Source organism: Bufo gargarizans, chromosome 6, assembly GCF_014858855.1.
Source record: "Bufo gargarizans isolate SCDJY-AF-19 chromosome 6, ASM1485885v1, whole genome shotgun sequence".
NCBI classification, from domain to species: Eukaryota; Metazoa; Chordata; class Amphibia; order Anura; family Bufonidae; genus Bufo; species Bufo gargarizans.
Genome location: NC_058085.1, coordinates 105,917,474 through 105,941,516, shown reverse-complemented (window position 1 = coordinate 105,941,516; position 24,043 = coordinate 105,917,474). Strand labels below are relative to the sequence as shown.

General features: G+C 46.9%; 1 protein-coding gene across 1 annotated transcript in view; it reads left to right on the top strand.

The window, feature by feature from the left end:
- The window catches only part of BRCA1 (BRCA1 DNA repair associated), a 134,928-nt gene that overhangs the window by 23,334 nt on the left and 87,551 nt on the right, over positions 1–24,043 (top strand). The window contains exons 6-9 of the mRNA XM_044299957.1: positions 4,736–4,893; positions 17,336–17,438; positions 20,116–20,164; positions 23,171–23,316. Of these exons, the coding sequence (XP_044155892.1) occupies positions 4,736–4,893; positions 17,336–17,438; positions 20,116–20,164; positions 23,171–23,316 (456 nt within the window). The remainder of the gene's footprint in view (positions 1–4,735; positions 4,894–17,335; positions 17,439–20,115; positions 20,165–23,170; positions 23,317–24,043) is intronic.

Below are 24,043 nucleotides of genomic sequence, written 5' to 3'. Positions count from 1 at the left end.
GGCAATCTGAGCCGCATTGCCTTGCATGTCAGGCCCCGGTGCAGGGCCCGCTTCCCGCTGCGCCCCCCGGTGCCTCTGAACCCCCTGACTGGGCTAGGTCTCTGTCTCAGGCGGTGGAAAGCCTTACACACGTAGTGGGCCGTCTCGTGGATAGACCGCCTCTCCCGCAGGCTGCCACAATCCCTGTCGCACCCGCTGGGACTACCGTTTCTGCCGCCCCCACTGGTTCCCTGCCTCCCAGCGAATCTTCCAGGGCCCGGCATACTCAGAAACGTTCAAGGGTTGAGCGCACATCTTCTCCAGATGCTTCGCTCTCTCCGCCATGCGTGCGAGCTCAGTCAAGTCTATCCTCTCAAAGGGATACGCTTTCTGAGGGAGAACTGGCGGATTCGGAGGTGGAAATGGACTCAGAGCTTCCGTCCAAATTGGCGTCCGCGGTGGGGCATCTTGTCACTAGCATCCGTGATACCTTTCAGCTACACGATGACCCCCCCCAGCTCTGAACAGGCCGGCGTGTCCTTTCTCCGCCCCAAACAGGCCTCCAAGGTTTTTCCCATACACGCTGATTTTTCTTCTGTGGTATCCAAGGCTTGGACTCGGCCTAACGTCCGCTTTATTACACCCAAAAAGCTGGACATTTGTTATCCCTTTCCAGCGGATTCTGTGACCACGTTGACATCCCCGCCTAAGGTTGATCCTCCCGTGGCTCGCCTGTCCAAAAGCACTACTATTCCTGTACAGGACGGATCTTCCCTCCAGTCTGTTGAGGACCGTCGTACGGAATCCCTCTCCAAGGCCATATTTACTGCCTCTGGTTCGGCCCTTAGACCGGTCTTTGCCTCCGCCTGGGTTGGCAAAGCGGTCTCTGAATGGGGTTTGCAACTGGAACGGGAGTTAGGGTCGGTCGTCCCTGTTCAGGACCTCCGTTCCTTAGCCCAACTAATTGTTCAGGCCGGAAAATTCGTCTGTGAGGCCTCCCTTGATGCGGGTGCCCTCATTGCCCGTTCCTCTGCCCTGGCAGTTTCTGTCAGGAGGGAACTCTGGCTGAAGGTTTGGGCGGCGGACGCCGCTTCCAAACGCTCTTTGGCCGGCCTACCATTCACGGGTTCCCGCCTGTTCGGAACCCGTCTGGACGAACTTATATCAGAGGCCACGGGTGGGAAGAGTACTCACCTCCCCCAGTCCAGGCCAATGGGCGCCCCCCGTGGTCGCGCTGGTTCGTCCCGTTTTCGGTCCTTTCGCAAGCCCACCGGGTCTAGACCCGCGGCCAGTTCTTCTTCCTCTGGCCCAGCCCAGGATAGACGCAAGAAGCCGTTTTTTCGGACGCAACCTACCTGGCGCAAGTCCCAGCCTGCACGGGCTCCCACAGGCCAGCAGCCCTCTGCCTGAAGGTGCGCCCCCACCCACCCGGGTGGGGGGCCGCCTTCTCCTATTCAGGAACGTATGGCGGGCCCACATCTCAGACGCATGGGCGCTCGAGATTGTATCTTGCGGATACAAAATCGAATTTGCGTCCATTCCGCCAGACCGTTTCTTCCGATCCCGTCCTCCGCGAGATCCCGTACGAGTGGCCGCCTTCTTCGCGGCCATTCACTCTCTAATGGACAAGGGTGTCGTCGCCCCCGTGCCTCCGACGGAAAGGTTCAGGGGGTTCTACTCGAACCTCTTTGTGGTTCCCAAGAAGGAAGGCTCAGTGCGTCCGATCTTGGACCTAAAACGCCTGAACCGTTTTCTCCGACTGCAGAGATTTTGGATGGAGTCTCTCAGGTCCGCAGTGGCCTCCCTGGAAAGAGGGGATTTCATGGCCTCAATCGACATTCAGGATGCATACCTCCACGTTCCGGTTGCTCCATGTCATCACCGCTTCCTGCGCTTCGCGGTGGGGGACGATCACTTCCAATTCGTCGCCCTTCCCTTTGGTCTGGCGACGGCTCCTCGAGTGTTCACCAAGGTCCTGGCCCCTGTCTTGGCCCTTCTACGTTCAAGAAGTGTTTTTCTTCTCCCATACTTGGACGACATCCTGGTCAAGGCACCCTCCTTCTCTCAGACATCCCGCAGTGTGGAACTCACTCTGGAGACCCTGACGCGGTTCGGTTGGATTATCAACCACCCCAAATCTTCCCTTACCCCCTCCAGACGGCTGATCTTCCTGGGGATGCTCCTGGATACAGAGTTGGCGGAGGTCCGCCTTCCGTCGGACAAGCGTCTGGCCCTTCGCGGGTCGGTTCGCAGTCTCCTCCGTCATCACCGCCCTTCCCTCAGATCCAGCATGCGGTTGTTGGGAAAGATGGTTGCCTGTTTCGAAGCGGTGCCGTTCGCACAATTCCGATCCCGCACCTTTCAGAGGGCAATTCTGTCGGCCTGGGACAAATCACCGAGGAGTCTGGACAGGACCTTTCTTCTGCCTCCCCTGGCTCGGGCTTCCCTCGGTTGGTGGTTGCATATCCCTCTAAGGGGGAAGTCCTTCCTTTCACTGAACTGGCTGGTGATTACCACAGATGCCAGCTTACGGGGGTGGGGGGGGGGTTTGGTCTCTATCGGAGTCCAGACTTCCAATCAATATTCTGGAACTGAGGGCGATTCTTCTGTCCCTCAGACACTGGACCCATCTGCTGAGGGGCCACCCTGTTCGGATCCAATCGGACAATGCCACGGCTGTGGCATACATAAACCATCAGGGAGGCAGCGCTGCAGCGATGCAAGAGGTGACCCTCATTCTCCTCTGGGCGGAGACGCACGTGCCGGCCTTATCTGCGATTTACATCCCGGGGGTGGACAACTGGGCGGCGGATTTCCTCAGCCGGTCCACCATCGACCCGGGAGAATGGTCCCTGCACCCAGAGGTGTTCGAAGCCCTTTGTCTTCGCTGGGGTCGCCCCGACGTGGACCTCATGGCCTCCAAATTCAACCACAAGGTCCCCCTATACCTGGCCAGGGCACGGGACCCGAAGGCATACGGCGCCGACGCGCTCGTCCTTCCGTGGCGCGAATTCTCCCTTCTGTACGTCTTTCCTCCTTTTCCCCTCCTGCCACGGGTTCTTCGGAGGATCGCGGCAGAGGGCGTCCCCGCGATTCTAATCGCCCCGGATTGGCCCCGCCGGTCTTGGTACGCCGACCTAATGTTGCTGTTGGCAGACGCACCGTGGCCACTGCCCTCCAGGGAAGACCTTCTCTCTCAGGGACCGATCTTCCACGAGCATTTAGGCTCGCTACGTTTGACGGCGTGGCTATTGAGACCGCCGTCTTAACGCGACGGGGTTTCTCCGCGGACGTAGTCCGCACCATGATCCGGGCTCGTAAGCCCGTATCCTCTAGGATCTACTATCGGGTTTGGAGGTCCTATCTGGGGTTCTGTGAGTCCCGGAGCATCCCACCTCTCCGGTTTTCTCTTCCCACAATCCTGTCCTTCCTCCAGTCGGGTCTGGACCTGGGGCTGTGCCTCAGTTCTCTGAAGGGTCAGATTTCGGCGCTGTCTATTCTTCTCCAGCGTCCCCTGGCCCCTCTAGGGCCAATTAAGACCTTCTTACAAGGGGTGGCTCACTCTGTTCCGCCGTACCGCCCTCCAGTTCCTTCCTGGGACCTGAATGTGGTGCTCTCGGCGCTCCAATCAGCCCCCTTCGAGCCTTTACGGGAGGTCTCCCTTCGCCTTCTGTCCTGCAAGGTCATCTTTCTTGTGGCCGTCACGTCTCTCCGACGGGTGTCGGAGTTAGCGGCTCTTTCTTGCTCCGAACCTTTCCTGATCTTCCACCAGGATAAGGTTGTGCTTCGGCCTGTCCCCCGACTTTCCTGCCAAAGGTGGTCTCCGCCTTTCACATCAATGAGGACATCGTCCTTCCGTCGCTCTGTCCCTCTCCTTCCCACCCCAGAGAACGGGAACTGCACCGTCTGGATGTGGTCAGGGCGTTGAGGATTTACTTGGAGGTCACCGGGTCCTTTCGGCGCACGGACTCCCTGTTTGTGGTTCCGGAGGGTTCGCGCAGAGGGTTGGCGGTCTCCAAGGTGGCTATTGCCCGTTTCATTAAACTGGCGGTGTCTGAGGCTTATCGAGCCAAGGGCAGACCTCCGCCTTTCGGCGTCACTGCTCATTCCACCAGAGCAGTCGGAGCTTCCTGGGCGCAGAGGCATCGGGCCTCGGCTGAACAGTTGTGCAAAGCAGCCACTTGGTCCTCTCTGCACACTTTCACAAAGTTCTATAGGGTGCATACGCATCCATCAGCGGATGCTGCTTTGGGCCGCCTGGTTTTGCAGGCAGCGGTTTCCTGATGCTCTGGTGGTGTTCCGCCTTGGGTTTGTGGTCCCTCCCTTCTTGGACTGCTCTTGAACGTCCCAAGGTCTGTGTCCCCCAAGGAAAATGGGCGAGAAAAGGAGATTTTTTGTATAACTTACCAGTTAAATCTCTTTCTCGCTCTTCCTTGGGGGACACAGCACCCACCCTTCTGTGTTTGGTTACAGGGTTATGGTCTGGCGCCCCGTTGGGTTGCTGGCTGGTTGTTTCCGTTATTGGTTGTTATCCTTTCACTACTTGGACACGCAACTGGTAGCCTCTATCTCCAGGCTGAGGGTATAGCTGATGGAGGAGGGGCTTAACAGTTTTACTTAGTGTCACGCCTCCTAGGGAGCTGAGCTATACCCAAGGTCTGTGTCCCCCAAGGAAGAGCGAGAAAGAGATTTAACTGGTAAGTTATACAAAAAATCTCCTTTTTCTTTAAGATTACTATTTTTTCCCCCCAATAAGTTTTTCCAAGTCAGGACTATGCCAGTACTGTCGCAGCAAGCCATAAAGAGACACTGAAAAAAGATGACCAACCTGTGGTGCAGAGCACTGGGTACAGGAACCGAACCAGGAGGGGAATATTGAATGGAGGACCTTATGAAGACCACTTGTCCTTGCTGGTAATTTGATTGTAACTATTGTTCATCCACACGTCTAGTTATATTACAATGAACACTTGTACGATACCTTATCTTGTGCCTTTAACTGCATGTTTAGTTAGTAACGAGGTTCCCATCTCATCGCTCTTCTTAGTTTTAAAGCCAAAAGCTCTGGTAACCAGGTTGTCAGGAAGACCCTTATATATGTATATGATATGTAATAAGAACCTAACCTGGTCCACATTCATGCCCCTGCTTCCTAATTATGCAGGATTAGCTCAGTCACAGAGTAGCACTTCACACATGACTCCTAAGCACAGAAAGAGCAGAGATGTAAATTAATGTTTTCCTGAATCTTTTCATACAAAACTATACAGGTCCTTCTAAAAAAAATTAGCATATTGTGATAAAGTTCATTATTTTCTGTAATGTACTGATAAACATTAGACTTTCATATATTTTAGATTCATTACACACAACTGAAGTAGTTCAAGCCTTTTATTGTTTTAATATTGATGATTTTGGCATACAGCTCATGAAAACCCAAAATTCCTATCAAAAAAAATTAGCATATTTCATCCGACCAATAAAAGAAAAGTGTTTTTAATACAAAAAAAGTCAACCTTCAAATAATTATGTTCAGTTACGCACTCAATACTTGGTCGGGAATCCTTTTGCAGAAATTACTGCTTCAATGCGGCGTGGCATGGAGGCAATCAGCCTGTGGCACTGCTGAGGTGTTATGGAGGCCCAGGATGCTTCGATAGCGGCCTTAAGCTCATCCAGAGTGTTGGGTCTTGCGTCTCTCAACTTTCTCTTCCCAATATCCCACAGATTCTCTATGGGGTTCAGGTCAGGAGAGTTGGCAGGCCAATTGAGCACAGTAATACTATGGTCAGTAAACCATTTACCAGTGGTTTTGGCACTGTGAGCAGGTGCCAGGTCGTGCTGAAAAATGAAATCTTCATCTCCATAAAGCTTTTCAGCAGATGGAAGCATGAAGTGCTCCAAAATCTCCTGATAGCTAGCTGCATTGACCCTGCCCTTGATAAAACACAGTGGACCAACACCAGCAGCTGACATGGCACCCCAGACCATCACTGACTGTGGGTACTTGACACTGGACTTCAGGCATTTTGGCATTTCCCTCTCCCCAGTCTTCCTCCAGACTCTGGCACCTTGATTTCCGAATGACATGCAAAATTTGCTTTCATCCGAAAGTACTTTGGACCACTGAGCAACAGTCCAGTGCTGCTTCTCTGTAGCCCAGGTCAGGCGCTTCTGCCGCTGTTTCTGGTTCAAAAGTGGCTTGACCTGGGGAATGCGGCAGCTGTAGCCCATTTCCTGCACACGCCTGTACACGGTGGCTCTGGATGTTTCTACTCCAGACTCAGTCCACTGCTTCCGCAGGTCCCCCAAGGTCTGGAATCGGTCCTTCTCCACAATCTTCCTCAGGGTCCGGTCACCTCTTCTCGTTGTGCAGCGTTTTCTGCCACACTTTTTCCTTCCCACAGACTTCCCACTGAGGTGCCTTGATACAGCACTCTGGGAACAGCCTATTCGTTCAGAAATTTCTTTCTGTGTCTTACCCTCTTGCTTGAGGGTGTCAATGATGGCCTTCTGGACAGCAGTCAGGTCGGCAGTCTTACCCATGATTGCGGTTTTGAGTAATGAACCAGGCTGGGAGTTTTTAAAAGCCTCGGGAATCTTTTGCAGGTGTTTAGAGTTAATTAGTTGATTCAGATGATTAGGTTAATAGCTCGTTTAGAGAACCTTTTCATGATATGCTAATTTTTTTAGATAGGAATTTTGGGTTTTCATGAGCTGTATGCCAAAATCATCAATATTAAAACAATAAAAGGCTTGAACTACTTCAGTTGGTGTGTAATGAATCTAAAATATATGAAAGTCTGTTTATCAGTACATTACAGAAAATAATGAACTTTATCACAATATGCTAATTCTTTGAGAAGGACCTGTACATCCACCTGCTCAGGTCCTCCTGCCTGCAGATAGGCCTGTATTTTGTACTCGCCAGCAACTTGTATGTGTAAGAACCTCCATCTAAGTTACTAGAAGAAAATCGCACTCTCATAGTTCAGTCTATACTGCGGGGGCAGAGTTATCAAAACGACGTAGAGAAAAGCTGGCTTAGTTGTCCTTAGCAACCAATCAGATTCCACCTCTCATTTTTAAGAGGAGGTCTGAGAAATGAAAGGTGGGATCTGATTGGTTGCTATGAGCAACTTAGCCAGTTTTCCTTCACACCAGTTACATTCCCCCACTATACTCCATGATTCTATATTGCTTCCTTAAAGACCTAGAAAAGCTTTTTGGTTTCTGGTGCTGTATAAGGGAGCGTCCCTAAGGCCCACTAAATTACACGTTGAGGACGTTTTGTAACCACCCGCCACCTTTAAAGTAGCCAAGGCTGGAAGTGTGACATGCCGGCCCATCACTGGCCTCAGAGGTGACGGCAGCTGAAGTGCTGGAACCAGGACCCATATTAAGGCTCCATTCAGACGTGCGTAGTGCATTGCGGATCCGCTATACACCCGGCCGGCCCGCCCCCTTATAGAAATGCCTATTCTTGTAAAGAATAGGACATGCTCTATTTTCTTGCGGAGCGGCCGACCAGAAGATCGTGGGCGCTCTCCGCATCCATTCCTTCCCCATATAGAATGAATAGGTCCGCACCCGTTCCGCACAATTGCAGAACTGTTGCAGACGTGTGAATGGAGCCTAAAGGTAATTGGGGAGCCTCCCCAGCTGCCCGGCTAAAAAAATTTTTTTTTTTTTTTAACAACCCTTAATGTGAGACTACAGTTTTATAAAAGAGGAATCAGAAGTCCCCTTTAATAATAAAGTTTTCATACATTGATATTGTAACAAACCTATATAACCATTACAGTATTGAGGTCAGGTTTTTGTATGCATGAGTAAAGTAAATCCCAGCGAGTGCTTGTAATGATCTTCGAGGCTTTTATTGCTTCATATGATATCCAATTCATACATGGACGCGTTTCAGCATACCCAGCTTTCATCAGCTGAGGAAAGCTGGATATGCTGAAACGCGTCCATGTATGAATTGGATATAATATGAAGCAATAAAGCCTTGAAGATCGTTATAAGCACTCGCTGGGATTTACTTTACTCACGCTGTGGTCTTGTGTCCTCCCCGTGCGTGTGCGCTCTGGGTGCAAGTGCCGGCTATTCTTTGGTTTTTGTATGCATGACTGGAGCGGGGCCTAGCGGATGGCGTCTCTGGGCTGAACACCGTGCGCTGCGCCCTTCCTCTGATTTATCGTGTGCTTCTCTTTGTTCTGCCCTCATCCACTACTCAAAGACCTTTCTTTTCATCCTTGCAAAATTATTTTTGGAAAGCGCTGTCCTCAGGTTTTAAGCTTTGTAGAAGTGACCTTCTTAGAATTGTCTTTGCTTGTATTGGACAATATCTGCCCAGAATGTTCTTTTTGTATTTTCTCTGGAATTTAGAGAATCATGTCGTCGTCCTTAATGTGCTCTGTGTTGCAGACACTGAAAGCATCTTCTATGCTTCTGAGATTTATGGTGTCTGTCTAGCTGACTAATAATACGCTGGGTATTTCCACTTTGTATGAGGCGTTGCACTTTATTCATTTCAGTTCATTTTTACCGATCGATTCAGCAAACCTCTGACATTTCATAGAGCCAGGAGCCACCCATCACTAGGGCAGAGGAGCGCAGGAAAGGCATTTGGAGGCAGCAGGGTGCAACGTGTAGGAAAGATTGTGCGGTCTCAGGACCTGTTGAAGGCGCACTTTAAACTTAAAGGATAACTGTCGTACATTGGATTGTGGTGATTAATATCTCATTGGTGGCCTTATTTCAACTTTTCACTGTGTATTCAATTACCCCTTAATTCCACAGTTTTGTTCCCTGTACTGCCTACTTTTACCTGTGCTTAAAATAGGGTTGCTAGGCATGGTCCGTCTATGTGTTGGAGGACGCAGCATGCAGGGTTACATTACTGACAGCCAGGGACTGTAAGTAAATGATTAGAGCCAGGTCCTCCCCAGCAGCTGATACCAGTGCCTGGGCTGTGTGCGCTTCTCCCTGTCCCCGCGCTTGGCAGACGCTCCCTCACTCAGCAGAGCTGGAGAAGGCAGAGTGGAAGCAGCGCAGACCAGGGAAGGGAGATCTGCCGTCTGCTCAGTGTATAAATGAAAGCTACATATGGTAAGAGGACCTCTTTGTGCTGCAGGAGATTAACCCTTTAGGGGGGAGGGCTGTGGTTACTGACACTTTTGGGGGGCTATTGTTACTGGCTAGTGAGGGCAGGCGGGATTAGCCTCTGGGTGAGGGCAGTGGCGGCCATCTTAACTGAATAGTGAAATTGCAGTTTTATGCAGACTGGTTGCTAAGGGCTGAATCTTATTAAATATGGGGTAAGGCTACTTTCACACTTGCGTTCGGGGCTCCGCTTGTGAGTTCCGTTTGAAGGCTCTCACAAGCGGCCCCGAACTGATCCGTCCAGCCCTAATGCATTCTGAGTGGATACGGATCCGCTCAGAATGCATCAGTATGGCTCCGTCTGTCCTCCGCTCCGCTCAGCAGGCGGACACCTGAACGCTGCTTGCAGCGTTCGGGTGTCCGCCTGGCCGTGCGGAGGCAAACGGATCCGTCCAGACTTACAATGTAAGTCAATGGGGACGGATCCGTTTGAAGTTGACACAGTATGGCTCAATTTTCAAACGGATCCGTCCCCCATTGACTTTCAATGTAAAGTCAAAACGGATCCGTTTGCACTATCATGAACAAAAAAAAAAAAATTTTTTTTTTTTTTTTTTTTTTGTTCATGGTAAAGCAAACGGATCCGTTCTGAACGGAGCCACCGTCTGCATTAATATGAGCGGATCCGTTCAGAACGGATCCGATCGAACGCTAGTGTGAAAGTAGCCTAAGTCAGTCTAATAGTAACTGATTCTGGAATATCATGTTATTAGTAACTACATATATGAAATTTGAAATTGGGGTCTAAATGTGACAGTTATCCTTTAAACATAGATACGCTCCATCCTAGACCATAAATTCGGCCAGCTGCTGTAAAAGGTCTAAAATAACAAAATAATTGGAAAGATACTTACCATTTTTCTGCTTTGCGGCTTCCAGCACTGCACTCTGGTCACACACCACTGACGCCATCTTCCTGGCTGCAGCAGTGACATTCTGCACTCGTAGGTTACTGTGCAGCCAATCGATGGCCTCAGCAGCATACAGGACATCACTGCTGAGGCCACTGATTGGCTGCAAATGTGTGGTGACGTGCAGGGTACACCACCACAGCATCTGGGAGAGTAAACAGCGGAGTGGAGCAGGGGAGGAAAGGGGTAAATATAGCTTTTATTGTTAAGTTAGACCATTTACAGCTTCTGCCCTAATTTTTATTTTACTAAGACAACCCCTTTAACATTTAATTGGTGTGGAGCTTAAGATCCCACTTAATTTCAGAAGTCATATTTGCTGAGGTGCTTGAATTAGTGACCTGTACAGCTCTGTACAGGGTCCTGCAGTGAAGACCGGTGTAGTTGTACCATTAGCAACCACCGGATTTCTCTCCCAAAGCTCAAAGGGGCCGTCTCACTTCAGCAAATGACATTTATCATGTAGACAAAGTTAAAGGGGTTGTCTGCTTTTTTTAAAATATTTATATCCATATCGGAGAGGCGAGGGGCTGACTACCAGCACCCCAGCCGTGCTGATCAGCAGTTTTAAAGAGAGAGTGGCACTCGTGCAAGCGCAGCCTTTCCTTCATTGTTCACCTGCTCGTCATCACAACCACAGCAGTGGGCGGATGTAATTACATCTCAGCCGTCCCATTCACTTCAGTTGGACAGCTCCTTCCTACTCACTTGAAAAAGTTGTAATGACACCTGCCCACCGCTGTGGTTGTGATAGCGATCAGGTAAGCAGTGAAGAGAATGCAGCGCTCGTACAAACTCTGCTACGTACAGTTGATTGTCGGGGTTGCCCGGAGTTGGCCCCCCCCCCCACCGATCTGGTTTTGATGACCAATCCTCTAATACAGGCATCCTCAAACTGCGGCCCTCCAGCTGTTGCAAAACTACAACTCCCAGCATGCCCGAACAGCCTACAGGTATCAGCCTACAGCAGGGCATTGTGGGAGTTGTAGTTTTACAACATCTGGAGGGCCGCAGTTTGAGGATGCCTGCTCTAATATAAGGCACTTACTAATGTATTGTGATTGCCCATATTGATAAATTTTTCCCGTCACATCATGCACTGTCGTATCCAGGGATTACGACCACCCTGCAATCCATCAGCAGTGGCTGTGCTTGCACACTTATTCCTAATTGTCTACATGAGAAATGCCAGTTGCTGAAGTGAGACAACCCGTTTAAAAGGTAGCCCAAAACTAAGCTCTGAAATTTGCAAAGAGGTTGTCCAGTCCTATATATTAATAGGCCATCATTATTGGATCGACGGGGGTCCAACACCCGAGACCTCCACTAATTTGCTGTTCTGCAGTAGCTCTGGAGAAAGGACTATACAGCTCCATCCGTAGCTTGCTGCAGCACTGCTCCCATTCATTTCAGTGGGACCACTCTGCAATAACCAGCTCCATTCTCTGCACGCAATGGACAGAGATGTGTAGTTCTGTCTCCAGAGCTCCTACAGAACAGCTGAGGTCGGGGTTCAGAGTGTCGGACCCTCGCTGATCAGATCTTGCCGGACTATCGTGAGGATAGGTAATCAATATCAAAGGAACAGCAAACTGCTTTAGTGCTCTCGCATACACACTTACTGTATATGCCGCTGGTCAAGCAGGGGTGAAGTAGATATGTCATAGTTTTTGGGGGAGTTGAATCCAGACAAGGTCCTCTTGACAACACTGCATCAGACAGGTTCTAAGGGGGCTACTGCTTTTTGGGAAGTGCTTCCTATTGAAACGTTCATCCTTTAAACTAGATTATAATGCAGAGTTGTGTAGATCTTTCTTTGTAGTTGGGGATTTTATGTGAAGTATAAAAAAAAAAAATGTATGACTAAAGATCTGAGGTAGGTTCCAAATCCACTGGTGGTTCAGCTTTTCCTTGTTACACAGCATCGCTCTGCAGCAGTCTTGAGCTCTGTTCTTGCCTGTGTTCTGAGCTCACGGGATGTGACATCCACCATCAGACGGTTCCTCTTCCTCGGACAGTTTCATTTTCTTTGGCTGCCTGCTCAAACATCTAAATTGGTATTTGGAGATCTCTTGATCCGTGGAGACTTCACAGCTCCTTTAACTATCAGAGCACAGCGAGGCGGCCACTTTATGTTTAGGTCAGTGAAGAGTGTGATGATTCCTCCCCTGTGTTTGCTGGATAGCAGGGACTCGTGGAAGAGCAAAAACTTCTTCTCTAGTTAGTCAGGCCACATGTATTGGGGTAGATCTTTCTGACTGATATTCTAAGTGTCCTCTTCCTAGATATGTTAGGCCAGAAGATGATGCATGTGTGTATATATGGACTTATTCTGGTCACCCAGTCTGTCATGGAGCATGGTGATGTTGGTGCACACTGGGCAACCACACAACGCCTGGTGAGTATCCTAGTAATAGAACAGGACACATGCGCATATTCTTCAGCCTCTTCAACTGTACAGCCTAGCGTGCACCTACATATCTGTCAAATTGGTTGAGATTGGAGGGATACCTCCTACTTAGTCAGTCCCAGTAACCGCCAAGTAAGGTCTGCCTGCCACAGAAGTGTATTCTTGCTCTCCATGCAGGTGCCTATAGGTTTGAGTTCACCTGTTTTGAGATTCCTCCCATGGAGATCCAACACATTAGAGTCTCCCCACATGGACAAAGACAAACTTTTGTAAAACGAGCAGCCAGAGACCCTGTGCTTGGCTTTCATTGGCTCGGCTTTCCTGAGGAGTATAGAACCCATTTATAATTTCTATTGATCCATATGCCACATGCTCTGACAGCTGAGCAGAACTGATGGAGGCTCAGGGCAGCGTTCTGCCCCTTCATTTTACAAACCCTTTAAAGAGAGTGTCCAGGTTTACCAGATTGCTTTCTTCTAAAAGCAGTGCCACCCCGGTCTACAGGCTGTATCTAGTATTGCATCTCTGCCCCCGTTCACTTCCGAGGAACTGTGCTGCTATAGCCTCATTCACACGTCAGTGTTTGGTCAGTGATTTCCCTCAGTGGTTGTGAGTCATAACCAGGATTGGAGCCTCCACAGACATAAGGTGTAAGGGAAAGATCTGCACCTGTTCTGTGTTTAGAGCCGCACCTGGTTTTAGCTGGAAAACGCTGACCGAACACGGACTGTGTGTATGAGGCATATACCAGATATAACTCATGGATTGTTTCTGGATGCAGGCAGCCCTGTTTTTCTAAATCTGGATAACCCCTTTAATCTAGTGTTAACCAGTAGTTTGTTTGGAGGACAGAAGAAAGTGTGGAAGCTTGATAGTATGGCATATCAATGCTTAGCAGCATTTTACCTTTTGACTTTTGCGGAATTTTGCCTGATATTCGGGCAGGACAAGCGGTGATGGACGAGTATCACTTCCATCGTTTGAACTGGCCTACTACACAGGATGATGCCAATGAATGGGGAAGGAATGATCGCTGCCACAGGGGTTTTTACCTCGTTCAGTTCTGTTGATTATTGGCAATCCCTGATTAGGTGGGGATCATGCATTTTTCATCCTGATAAAAGATCAGCCAACAAATGCTTATTCATATGGGGCAATTATTGGGATTGAACGTTCCTGTGAACTCTTGTTCATGAAAATGGGCCCAAAATGTTTTGGTTTTATGGGGTCCTAAGGTATTTCCGGTCCGTGCCCAATCCACATTTTTGGCGTATTGCAGGCCGACCCATTCATTTCTATGAGCAAAAAGTTCAGACAGCACGTGGTTATCATCCATACACTGTCCGCATCCAAGTGTCCGTGCTGCAGATAATAGAAAGTATCTTATTGTCTGTTTTGCCGACCAGAAGATTCATTTTGACATCGGAACCCACGAAAAGTGTGGCATGCACACGACCGGTATCTGCATTTTGTGGATCCAGTCATGTGAATGTAACCAAAGGTAGAAGTATCAGTAGTATGGGTTCATGACCTGCTATGATTTTGGTCATCCCCCAACTGTGACCTTGATGCAGTGGCCATGTACTGTAGCTATAGCCATGTGGTTTAGAATACAAGTTCCTTGTAGGCCTCTATACCACTCCATGTGCTCAGAAAATTGCTATATAGCAAGTCTATTAGTTATTTTCCTTTTTTAAAAGTCTGTCTTCTCTCATCAGTTGTAGACCCTTGATGTTCCTTCAGCTGCAGTTACTATTCTCAAGAACTTCTCTATGCATCTCCCAAGACCTGACTACGTAATGAGAACAAATAGCTGATGTTTAGGAAGTTAACACTGTCATGATGGCGCTAGTTTTGATAGATTAAATTCTTTCGTTCTTTGATCTCGGCACCACTGCAGTGCCTACTAGGTAATGTCCTCTAGGAGCTCATTGGTTAAATCTTTCATCTGCCCATACACTGGTTTGTTAAAGCAATTAGCTACTGAAAACTCATTAAGTACAGTGAAGCCGCCAGCAATTAGTACTTCGGTGCACTAGCGCATTCTTAATAAACCCACAGGAGCTCATCTCCAGAGATGTAACACAAACGATAGAGCGGAGGAACTCATTTATACCACTCACGCATTCAATCAATAAACCACTGGTGGAAAATCAAGACAGGGCTCTGGATCAATGCTGTCTTTATAATCCCCAATCCCTCCTGTATAGCCGGGCCTTGCATACATACCATATATACCGGTTTACAAGCAGTCCTAAAATCTACACCTCAAATACGGTCCAAGGTCCTGAAGGGCAGTGTTATCACTATGAAGGCCCTTTTACACTGCTTTGGATCAGGACAGTTACCGGGGATGACCCTTGTATGAACGCTTGTTCCTGATAATTGCCCCATGTAAAGGGTCCGCTCATCACCTAGTGCCTTTTTGAGCAGAACCAAAATGCATTATTTGGCCCAACTTGGACAAATTTTTGTTAATTTACACATCATTTTTTAATTAGCATATTTTTCCAAATGAGTCCAGTGTCTAGAGATTGCTGTTACGTACTGTACTTATGCTGCCCCCTGGGGATCTTTCGCTTCAGCCTCAATCTGTCTCCACCTAATGTGACCAGGTCTGTGGTCACACATGCTCAGTCCCACCGCTATTACTTGATTAGTACAAGCCATTGAGAACTGGCCCACATTAGGGGAGCATACTAAAAAGGAATCCAAAGAAAAACATGGGGCATCATAATCTATATATACCGGCATAATGTAAAGCGTTATTGCGGTTGTTCGTCCTCCGTACAGTTTCATTCGCCCCATTAAAAGTTGATTAGTGCTTGTTATGGCCTCAGGTCTGGCTGTCTCCCCGAAACTGGTCTCTGGATGACATCTGTAAGTTTTAGGCTGTAATGTATATAAAATATGAACGTGGCTCTAAATGTGACCCTATACTTTATACTGTGAAACCTTAAAGGGAATCTGGCACCACGTACCTGTAACTAAAACCAGCTGCGCGTCCACATGCTCGCTCATCAGCATATTATAATTGCTCTTTTACACCTCCTTATCCGTGACCCTATTTCTGAGCAATAAGGCTTTAAATTTTATGCAAATTAGCCCCATTGGTGCAACGGGGGCATTGTCGTAGCTTTGCTCGTTTTCTTGCTGACCATGCCCCTACTGCTTTGACTGACAGGTCCAGGCAGTGTAGATGTAGTCGCTCATGGCTCTGAAATCTCTCTCCGCTCATGTGCAGTACATGGCTGGAGGTTGGCAGCCAGACAAAAGACTGACTGGTTGTCAGCATATTAGGGGTTAAAAGGAGCCTGTTCGGAACTTCATGCCAGATGAACTGCGGGCAGTATGTAAAGATATACTTTAAAAACCATCCAGGAATGGGGAGCAGAGTCATGGGGGCGGCCCTCCACCCCTTCTGCACTCTGACTCTGCTTGATATGTCTTTTCCTATTTGTGTAGAAGGAGATACCGGTCAATCAAATTGAGCTGGGCGAGGAGAAGGAGCCAGGAGCCAGCCCCATGATTCTTCTCCCCATTCCAGACTCCTCTCTCAGCTAGGACCCAGATCTATGCCACAAATCTGTCTAAAAAGTGGCACAATCTGGCGCATCTATGGTTTCTAGATGAGGGGTGGGGCGAGGTGGAGCAGGGCGGGGCTTCACAGGAACGCTATGGAGCCTAAGATGATGCGCCTTGCTCCAAAAATTGCCCCATAATTCAGTCGTAAAATTTTGTCACAAAGTAAGAAGACCACTGTAAGGTATAGAGTCAGAGATAAGTGTCTGTCCCTGCACCAGATCCATCATCCGGCCTGAGCCCCTGTGATAAATCTGGTGCCGGACTAGACCGCCTGGCTAAGCGGACACTATCTTTCCGATCAGTAAATCTGGTCTTGTGTTTTCTCTGTAATCTCACAGCGTCTCACAGGAAAACCTAGTTGTTTGGTGTTTTATGCTCGAGGCTGCTGAGCAGGTTCCCTTTAAATTCGTTCTCCTTCCGGCGCAGTTGGCCTTTCTTTAAACAATTGTAATAATTCCCATAAAGAGCATATTCATATTACTCCTTTGATAAGTATTTACCGGTACTTTAGACCAGCACACGACAGTAAGGGATTTTTTTATTATAGTTTTTACATTTTACAACAGTTCTTATATATATAATTATTTTTTAATACTTCTTGGTCATTTGGAGTTGATTTCTAATGGGTACCGATATGCTATTGATATTATATTAAAGGGCATCTGTCCGCAGATTTGTGCCTATGACACAGGCTGACCTGTTACATGTGCCCTTGGCAGCTGAAGGCATCTGTGTTTGTTCCATGTCCATATGTGTCCGCATTGCTGAGAAAAATGATGTATTAATATATGCAAATGAGCCTCTAGGAGCAACGGGGGCGTTGCCGTTACACCTAGAGGTTCTGTTCTTTTACTGCTTTGTCCTCTCCACTTTGACAGGGCCGGGTGTGATGATGATTTCACTGCTCGGCCCTGTCAATCAAAGTGGAGAGGGCGCAGCAAGTTACAGAGAGAGGTGAGCCTCTAGGTGTAACGGTAACGCCCCCGTTGCTCCTAGAGGCTCATTAACATGTATAAAGACTTCATTTTTCTCAGCAATGCAGGCACATATAAACATGGGACCAAGACAGACGTCTTCAGCTGCCAAGTGCACATGTGACATGTCAGCCAGTGTCATGGGTACAAATCTGCTGACAGATACCCTTTAATACTAGTGAGAACTTCTTGTGCAGTTGGGGGTTTTGCATGCCCCCCCCATATTACCCTGCCTGCCGTCCACAGCATCTCGCCGGTTGCTCTCCTGTGCTTGTGCTTCCTGACTAGCAAGTCCTATTATTTATTATCAGGAAACCAGCGCTGACACGCCGCTCGCGAGGGACGCAGACACGTGGAACTGTAAGCAGCCTAAGCGGCAGAAGAAAGACACCAAGCAGCTAATCACAGACTTGGGTAAGTTACTGTGATGGATTGCGGAGTCAGTGTTTTTAATAGGTTTAAGTGGTTTTTTCTTGTATTTCTCAGCAGTCTTAATGGGGTTCCTTCCATATCTTAAATTTGCTGCCAATGTGTGAACATATGTAAGCATTAGCAGCAGAAATGGGGATCTGGATGAGGGGACAGTCAGGCAAGCAAGGGGCATCGGATCAAGAACGAGCTGACCTCCATAATGTCATTGCAACCGGTCACCCCACAAGCCATAGCTTATCTCACTTCTCCCCCTGTTTTAAATGGAACCTGTTGCATTGAACTTGGTTTTTCAGTGGCAGGCCACGTGTTATAGAGCAGGAGGAGCTGAGCAGATTGATATATAGTTTTATAGGAAAAGTTTCACTGCAATCTGTAATTTATTCATATAAATTCCTGCTCGTTCTGGGCTTTGAAGTCAGGGAAGCGGTCCCATCCGTGATTGACAGCTATATCTGTGTATACACATTCATAGAGGGAATGTAATAAGTATATATATATATATATATATATATATATATATATATATATATATATATATATATATATATATATATATATATATATTGCTGTCCCCCGTCTTGGCCTATAGATTTAGGTGCACTGTTATCAGACTGCCCCTCAGTTTGTATAAGTGGAAATTTATAATATAGATATATTAACAGGCACTCAATCACCAAGGAATGTATCCAGGACAGATATTTATTGTATCCACATATGTATAAACAAAATCAAGACCATAAACAAAATAAAAAGTACTAAAAATAGTACTAAAATCTTGTAAAACCCAGGTGATATCGTGTCTGTCTGGCCCAGTAGAAACAGTGGTGGGCTGTGGATGTAAATTCTGAGACACAGGGATACACACTATATCAAATGTGTACAATATAATAGAGTCCACAGGGAGGATCCTCTCTTACTGCATGTTCCCATTTTCTATAAATGCACATAAAGGTGAACGTCCTTTTTTGTGAAAAAAGAATCAATATTGAATAATTGCCATTGCCGCGCAGAAATTTCCGTATTGCAATAATTGCAATTTCTGCGCGGCAATTGCAATTATTGAATATTGATTATTTTTTCACAAAAAAAGACATTCACCTTTACATGCAGAAGATGGGAACATGCAGTAAGAGAGAGGATCCTCTCTGTGGATTCTATTATATTGTACACCTTTGATATCGTGTGTATCCCTGTCTGTCTCAGAATTTACATCCACAGCCCACCACTGTTTCTACTGGGCCAGATGGGTGGACACGATATCACCTGGGTTTTACAAGATTTTATTTTGTTTATGGTCTAGATTTTGTTTATACATATGTGGATACAATAAATATCTGTTCTTGATTTTATATCTGTCCAGGATACTTTCCTTGGTGATTGAGTGCCTGTTAATATATCTACAGTCATAGAGGGAAGGCTGTCAATCACTGATGGGACCTCCTCCTGGACTTCAAAGCCCAGAATGAGCAGGGATTGAGATTGAGTGAAATACAAGTTTTACAGAATCTTTTCCAATAAAACTATATATCAGTCTGCTCAGCTCCTCCTGCTCTATAACAAGCTGCCTGCAGACTGTACTGTATTTTCATGATGACAGGTGCCCTTTAAAGACCATGTCTTTTATTTTTTAAATGGATCCATAGGTTTTCAGTGGGGCATCTGTCACGGGTTAAAGTCAATCAGTATCAAATTGACGGGGGTCCGACACCCTTCACCCCTTTATCAGTTGTTCTGCAGTAGCTCTGGCGCCAACACTGCACATATGTCCATTGGAGGACATTTACTAAAGCTTTTATACCACCAATTGTGACCTAAAAAAAAAATATCACAGGTTATGGCGCAGTATATTTGGCGCCACAATTTGCAACTTTTTAAGCTTCTCGACACTTTTCTGAAGTGACGAGAAAATGACTGGGCTTAGCGGGAGGGGCGTGTCCTAACACGGCCTGCCGGACTTACTATAATTTGCGCCAGAAACTGGTGTAATCTATAGCTCAAGACTACTCCAGCTCCTAACTGGCATAGACATCAGTTTCTGGCACACGGAGTGCCACAGATGCTCCTAATCTATTAAGTGACATCTGCCTCTTACTAGGCGCCAGTCTTCAGAAATCTTCCCCCATGGGGTTGTGGACAGAGCTGGTTACTGCATTGTGTAGTCCAGGCATGCTCAACCTGCGGCCCTCCAGCTGTTGTAAAACTACAACTCCCACAATGCCCTGTTGTAGGCTGTTTGGGCATGCTGGGAGTTGTAGTTTTGCAACAGCTGGAGGGCCGCAGTTTGAGGATGCCTGGTTTAGTCGCTGCATTGAAACTACTCCCGAACGGCGGCCTTGATTCTTCGACCTTCTAGTCACTTCCGATACGGCGTAAATCATGCGCAGTTGCCGCGTATCCACGAACTCTTTACTACAGCTCATAATCTGATACGAAAACTACTGGCACATGATTACAATAAAGGCTGTTTGGGAGTAGATGCAGCAAGTACACAGCTGTGGCACATAAAGGGTTACTACGGTCCAGACCCTTATGGCATTGGTTCTGGTAGGAGCACTTAATATTCACAACACATATTTGCATTTCAATCCCGCGACATAATTAATGTGCAGTTGGTTTTAGCCAGTATGGTAATTGCTGATTTTAAATTTGTTTGTTTTAGTGTCTGACTCCTCCGAAGATGATCTATTCAAGAGAGCAGGCAGCTTGGGGTAAGCAGAGGCAAGAACTTGTGACTACGAAAACCCAAAAAGTGGCTTATTAACGCCACCACTTCTCCGTATCTGCCCTGGCGTTACATGTGTTGTGAGGTCCAGCAGCTCTCCTCGCCGACTTGAGACCATTTATTGCGCCCCCTTATCTTGCAGCGCTCAGAGTGGCCGCCCGTTGCCGTCTTCAAAGTCATCTCCTACTGTAAAACTTTCACCGGTTTTACTGCTCAGTTCCGTTCTGCCTCGGTGCTTTGGGGGATTGTGTTTCCCTGCGCTATTATGAACTCATAAACTTGGTTTTAGTATGCCAAGGTCCTTCAGGAGTCATGAGTTTTTATCATGGGCTTTAAATCATACCCCAGCATCCCAGGCCTGCATTTTATGAAACGGCAGAGACCGCGCAAAAAAAAAAAAAAAGTTCTGAGTGTCCCATGTCATCGGTCATTAGTCTTGTACGGAGAGAGAGAGAGGATCTTTTCTGATAGCAAAGATATAAATCGGGAATAAGAGTTTGTATTGCCCGCTCCATAAATCATTAACCATTTACCCCAGCTACATGAATCACTGACATGCCAGTCAATATAAAAGTCAAGGGTGGCGGAATCACCAGTTTTTTTTTTCCTTTTAATACAAAGAAGCCAGCGCCATTTTCTGAGTTTATTGTAGAATTTTATTGCATGGCAAACAATGTAAAGCAATGCAAGTAAGGTTCACTGTACCAGCCTGCAGATATGGACAGGAAGATCCGTGATATTAGTGAGGACTGCATGGGAGAAAATGAAAGTTTTCCACCTGGGTCTAGTGGCAGATACAATCATGTATTGAAACAGCAGCACATAAGTAGTCTGAAAATGTCATTGAAAAACTCATAAAACAAGTTACTCCTGGGCACAGACGGATTTGCCAGAAGGCTCTTTAGATCTGGGGAAGGCAACATTTTCTTATGAACACAGAATAATATTGTCTGTATTGTGTATTTATTGTATTTTTTCACTTTTTAAGATGCACCCAGGTTTTAAGTTCAAACCCAAAAAAACGTTACCGCTAATGCTTCGGATGGTGCTGCTACTCTGCACATCCAATCGCGCTTCCTGTTCTTTTCGGGACCTGCGCTAGAGTGTGACCTGACGTCGCACAGTGTCGGTCCATAGTGCGCACTACATCCTGATGCGGCACGAAGTTGGCACCCGTTTCCACGGCCTTCGTTAGCAGCGCTTAACTCACAGCTCCCCGAGCCTACTGCATTCTAGTGAGCGCTTTTATAATAGAAGCAATCGCTAGTATTCACTTCACCTTATAAGACACACTGCCAGTACTTACTTTGTATTAATTAGGTACTTACAGTAAGTACAGTTACTCACAAGCATAATACAGGTGCATTTCTACACATATGCCCCATTTATTGCTCTCATATGAAATCGGTCTTATATGTATACGAGAGGAGGATACCCACTGAGAGACAAGAAGGCAACAGCAAGTATGCTGTATGTAAACTCTAACTGATGCGAAGTCTACTGCCTTCCTTTTGTTCGTTTTTTGTTTTTAGCCCATCCTAGCAGTTCCTTTTTTTTTTTTTTTTTTTTTTACATTGTTACCTTACCAGCAATATTCTAGCGGCATAATTTGTTTAATCCCTGCTGGTTTATGCCCATACATTTTGAACCCTATCATTATGAGCATCAGTGCCATTTGATCCCTAGTCAGACAAGCAGTCCAGAGCCTGCTGTCCCATGTAGACAGGGTTTCACTCTTCCTCGTGTCGCTAACATCCTAATAACTTCAGGATCAGCATCTATCAAATCCATTTGGTGACCCTCGGACACCTCCCTTCTTCACCAACCTTTTTCCATTGTATGCTGCTGAAGACATCATTACTGCCTTTTATAAAGGACCAGGAGTGCAGTAATATAGTAGGTCCCTAGGAGTCCCTACAATGGTTAGCTCACACTGCTTGTTGGTTGTTATCGGTGAGTGCCTTGTGCAGAATCTCCTGTGTATTTCTTTGAGATGCAGCTTTACACATGAGTACATCTCCTAATCACAAGCAGGAGGCAGGGAAGACAGGCTGAAGCTGCATCTCGGAGGAATACACTTGATTCTCTGCACACAGTGCTCACCAAAAATTTGAGAAAGCATGTCAGGGGAGTGTTATGACTCTTATCATCCTAGTCTTTACACGGATATCTCCTGCTTGGAAGTGTTGGGTTTCTCTCTGTTCTGACAAGCAGGAGAGCAGTGTAAAACGGCATCTTATCTCAGAAGACTATCCAGTATGAGTTAGGGGAGAGCCAACGTCACTGAGCCTTACCATTGTTCTTACTGGACAGAACATGTGCAGTGTGATACCATGTAATAGTGAAACATAATGAAAAATGTAGGCTGCAGGGCAGGACTTGAGACTGCATTAGGGGAGTTGCATCAGAGGGGAAGGAGGAACCAAGATGGTGGATGGCTCATATAGACACATCAACTAAATCAAAGTGTTGTAGCGCTCCTTTAAGAATTGCACTCCAAATGCCTAATATTGGATAACATTTTAACTGCTGTCATCCCTGTAATGTCTATAGAGTACTCATACTCAGTTTTTTAGGGAGCCCCTTGTTATTCGCAGTCCCACTTTAAAATGGTCACTAGCTATGCACAAAACTTTTGATATTTCATGGAGACGTATCAAAAGTTCAGATCAGTGGAGGTCTGAGCGCGGAGACCCCCACAGATTTCTAGAACGAGGGGAGCGAAGTCTGCGTATCACACTTACTATTCTCGCTGCTTAATATGGGATTGAGACGGACCCATAGACTTGTATGGAGTTGGAGCATGCTAGGCACATCAGTCTGTCACCTCATTCTAGGGATTGTGGGGCTTTCAGCGTTCAGACCCCCACTGATGTAAACTTTTGGTATGGCTCTATGACCTATCAAAAGTTTTGTGAACAGGTAGTGACCCTTTAAATTATTCCTTGAAGGTATTCTTATAAACATAATGGCATCATCTGTTTTTTGGTAGAAGTTTTGCTGGTGAACCAAACATGTCATGTGAGCCCCTAGTATCCCTGGATTCTGAGAAAAAAGAAGACTCCCCGATGGCCAATGAAGCAACTGATCAGGTTCCTTCTAAGCTGGAGTCAGAAGATGTGGCAGCATCGGATCTAGGTACGTCGTGGTGTTTTTATTACGTTTTCCAGTCTTAAATTTTATGTTAAATATGCTTTATGAGCCTGGGTAGCAGGTTCTGTATCTTTTTGATGGTAAAAATTGTGATGTATAAGCCACTATTTTTTTTGATACCTCGTCGGAAGCTGATGGACATTGAGGTCCTTTGGATGCCAGGTGTGTGAGCAGAACCTGGCACAGCAATGTCTTTTGCGTCTTTCTTTCTTGTCTTACGTTTTTGAATACCTCCCCGGTTCCACCTTAGAGCCTATCATTATACGTAACCTGGAATTGAGGTACTTGGCTAATTTTAGTAAACTTTTTCAGAAGTTTCACAAATGGTGACCATTTTTAGAAGTGGGGAGTGGGATGCTGTAGCCTTTTCATTCTTTTCAGTGGAGACCGTTTTGAGATCCCCCACTACTGTATGATGCCACAGTGAGTGGGGCAGTCTGGCCTTCAAGGGGACCAAATGATGTCTGAAAGCTCTGCAAGAGCGGTTTCAGGGGTGTCCTACAGCTGCCTTCGCAACCCCCTTCTGTCGATTGCAAATTTCAGCAGGAGATGCAGCTGAATGTAAGGCGACAGTCACTTTGAAAGTAAAGAAATCTTTATTAGCCTTAAAGTGGCAAATGGCATCCATATGTCATTTTCCCGTGAACAGCCCGGCGAGGTGTTAAGGCGGGAAATGATGTCGTTCTATGAACCCAAATGAAATTGTACTTTG